At 41.0% G+C, this 3433-nt stretch overlaps 1 protein-coding gene across 1 annotated transcript in view; it reads right to left on the reverse strand.

Annotated features, from left to right (window-relative positions):
* Positions 1-3433, reverse strand: part of LOC103604678 — a 15640-nt gene that overhangs the window by 5713 nt on the left and 6494 nt on the right. The window contains exons 3-4 of the mRNA XM_008589250.1: positions 2606-2828; positions 658-821 (exon numbers count right to left, since the gene is read on the reverse strand). Coding sequence (XP_008587472.1) covers positions 658-821; positions 2606-2828 — 387 coding nt within the window. The remainder of the gene's footprint in view (positions 1-657; positions 822-2605; positions 2829-3433) is intronic.

Genomic DNA, 3433 nt, shown 5'->3' on the forward strand with positions numbered 1-3433 from the left:
ATATCACCAGAAATTTTCAGGTAGGTCAAACATTCTCTAGCTGGCTAGGAGTTTTGTTGTCTCGTTTTGCTTTCCTTTTTTTTTCAGAAGTTCATGGGCCAATAGAGTATATAATGGTGAGCGAGGAAAAAGTCCATTTCCTTTGAAAGAGCCTCTTATTCCTGATTCTGTTCTCCAACCCAGGCTGCAAAGAGCCACTGGAAAGTAACAATAAAAACTGGAGTTTTTATAAAAAAAAAAAAAGAAGAAGAAGAAGAAAGAAGAAAAAAGCTCAATTTCTATTTCGTGCTCCCTGTGCAGCTTCAGGGAACTAAGCAAAACAGCTGAAATGTTGTGATGACCGGTAAGCCTGGGGGTAAGAAGGTGTGTGCTGTTTTTTGGTATTGCAGCACAGCTCTAACTCTCCACCCCAGGACCCAACTTAATTTGTTAGGCTGAGCCAAAGTGTGCTTGCTGCAAAAAAACAAAGCAACAGCAAGCATTTCCTCCCTCTCACTACCTGTTATCACACCCCCAAGAACTGCTGCATTTGGCCAAAGCAGGTGTTTATTGCTTGTTTTGCAGGGACAGGAAACCGGCAGTAGTGACTTTTAAGTGAAAATAGATAACTATAAAAATGATGACAACTAGACCAGCCAATACAGTGACAAGCTGTACCTGGGGCAGTTCCTTCAAAATCACCTGGCCTCTGCTGAGGGGTTGGCATCAGGAATCCAGCCTCCACGTGGTTGTCAGAATGGGCTCTACTGTGTGTCTGTTGAGACACAACAGATGATTCAATCCTTGCCCAGTAAACGAAATATGACTGGACTACTGATAAACTGTGGGAAAAGAAAGAGCAGAGTGATTCATGGATTTTGTTTCCCTTAAATAATACCCTGGGCCATCCTAATAGAAAAAGAGAGAACACACTAAAAGATAAAAAAGAACAAAAGTCTAAATGAATGGAAGAAGTAGGGGGAGTTTATTTTATTACCCTTTGAGTGACTTCATTCTTTTTTAAACACAAAAACTCAGTAGCTGCAAATAATTAGTATAGAAGAGGATATCTACAAATCAATTACCCTCCTGAATAAATATAGTCATTAAAATCTCATTTTGACTAAAATATGTCTTCTTGAACTCTTTACACTTAAAAGGTTTCATCTTCAAGTTTATTATTGAGGATACATCGTTAATTGAAGATTTCATAATTCTATTCCACTATTGTACAACTCTATTGTAATTGTACATTCCATTGAAAATTAGAGATAAATCATTAACATTCTAAGCAATATTGTGAATACATAATGCCTTTCTTCAGTAAAAATCACTTTCACAGACATTATGCCATGTATCCTACCCCAAATTTCACTGAGGTAGGGATTATTGGCAAGTGTCATTTTTCCCAGTCATAAAAATGTGATTAATTTAACCGAAGTCACACAGAGAGTCGAGGTGCAAGTGAGGGTCATAACACAGGCCTCAGACACGTGGTTTGCAGACTCAGTCAACATTATCATGGGCAAGGATTCCGGGAGGTGAGCACACAGGGTGACTTTGGGAGAGGCTTCTGATTAAGTGACTTAGCTCCTTTTTCTGTCAAGTGGAGATAACAGCTTTTAAACTACTTCCTATGTAGCACATAGCAGCTATGAAATGGAATTCCAAAAATAGGAAGGGAGGTGCTTTGAGAAATAAAAGTGACTGTACAGGTTTGAGGACTTCAAATAACAGACATCCTCTGTATTGGATAACCAAAGCCATGGGTAGAAGCTGGCTACACCAACAGATAGGTGGGCACTGGACTCACCAAATAGGCAAAATCATAAAGGCAGCGTGTTTCCTTCTTGCTGACCTATCTGTTGTGCCAGGCCACCAGGAAGGGATGGAGAAGAAACACTGTGGGGTGGAGCCATAAACGTCATCTCTCTTTGCTCCCCAGTGCAGAGGGGGAAACCTGGAGGGGAAGTGTGGTCTGAATGGCCTCCACCCCAGGCACAGTGTCCCTTATATATTTATAAGGGTGTGGGGAAAAGAAACTGAGGAGCACACACACCCTTTCCTGAAAGAAGAGGTAGAAAAAAACTCTTGGTAAATGCAAGTGTCTGAAAAGAATGACAAAACAAACTACCTCATTTAAGTGATAATGATGCTTATGTAGTGCTTACTGCCACCCAGAGCTCTGCCAAGCACTTTGCACAGAATGGCTCTCTCATCCTTCCACACCCTGTGAGATAGCTGCTGTCATTACCATGCCCATGTGACAGACAACGAGCCAAGGCACTGAACCCAGGGAAGTGTCCATCTGTCCATCTGCCTCTGTCTCTCTTTCTGGGTTCTCTCCCTACTCTCCTCCCACCTGCTCTTTAGTTTTCTAGTCAGACTTTCCCGAAGAGATTGGCCAAAATTCCTCTGCACCTAGGGAGGAGGGGTTTGGGGGCAAACTGTTTTTTAGCTACCCTCTGCGTAGGCTCTCTAGTTTAGGCAGCCCTGTGACACCTTCCTTGTTATTAGGTGGCCATATAAGGAAGGGAGACTGGGAATACGAAGAAAGGGAAAAGAGGAGCTCCCCTCTCTTCAGAGTGAAAGACTCAGTTACTAAGAAACAGCACTTCACTCTTACAGGAAGCGGATGTCCCCCACAGGTTGTGCAGGGGCCTTCCACACAAACGAGAGCTTTCTCTTCGGGGACTTGTCAGAGTGGGTGACCGCATCAGCCTCTTCAAAACAGGTCATCGGTTTGGAATGAGGAGGAATGAAAACAAAAGTGCCAGCTATTTGATGATCGGACACTCTCCGAGCCTGAAGAAGAAATCCCATGAAATCACGGCGGCTGCTTACAGTCACTGCAACAGAAAATATCCACTCAAGGTGAACATGCTTGCTTAGTTCCATTCGGTGATTTTAGACGGGTATTTTCAAAACTAAGAGCTTAAGGCCAGCCCCCCAAAAGTAAACAACTCATGGGGGGTGGGGTGGGGAGGGTGAACTCCTATTTCACACCAAAATTAATTCCATTTGGATCAAAGGTATATAAACATGAAGTACAAAAGAACTAGAAACAAAAAAGAACTAGAAACATTTAAAAAAGAAAAAATTGGAGTTAGGAATGCCTCTCTGTGCAAAACCCAGTTGCCATAAAGGAAAAGATGAATAATGTTTGCTGTATTTTTAAAAATTTGAGTATAGACCAAATTAAATGAGAAATGATAATCTAAGAAAAATATATGCAAGACATAAAACAGACAAATATACATAGAGTTATGGTGAATCAGTAAAAAGATAACCCTCCCTCAAGATAATAAAAGGACACGAACAGAAAATAAAACAAGGATCAATCATAATTTAAAAGGCAATTATAAATGAGACACTATTTTATACCTATCATACTAGCAAATATTAAAATGTGTGATTATAACCAGTATTGATAGAACTATGGAAAAATTAGGGC

Source organism: Galeopterus variegatus, unplaced genomic scaffold (genome assembly GCF_000696425.1).
Source record: "Galeopterus variegatus unplaced genomic scaffold, G_variegatus-3.0.2 Scaffold5327, whole genome shotgun sequence".
NCBI classification, from domain to species: domain Eukaryota; kingdom Metazoa; phylum Chordata; class Mammalia; order Dermoptera; family Cynocephalidae; genus Galeopterus; species Galeopterus variegatus.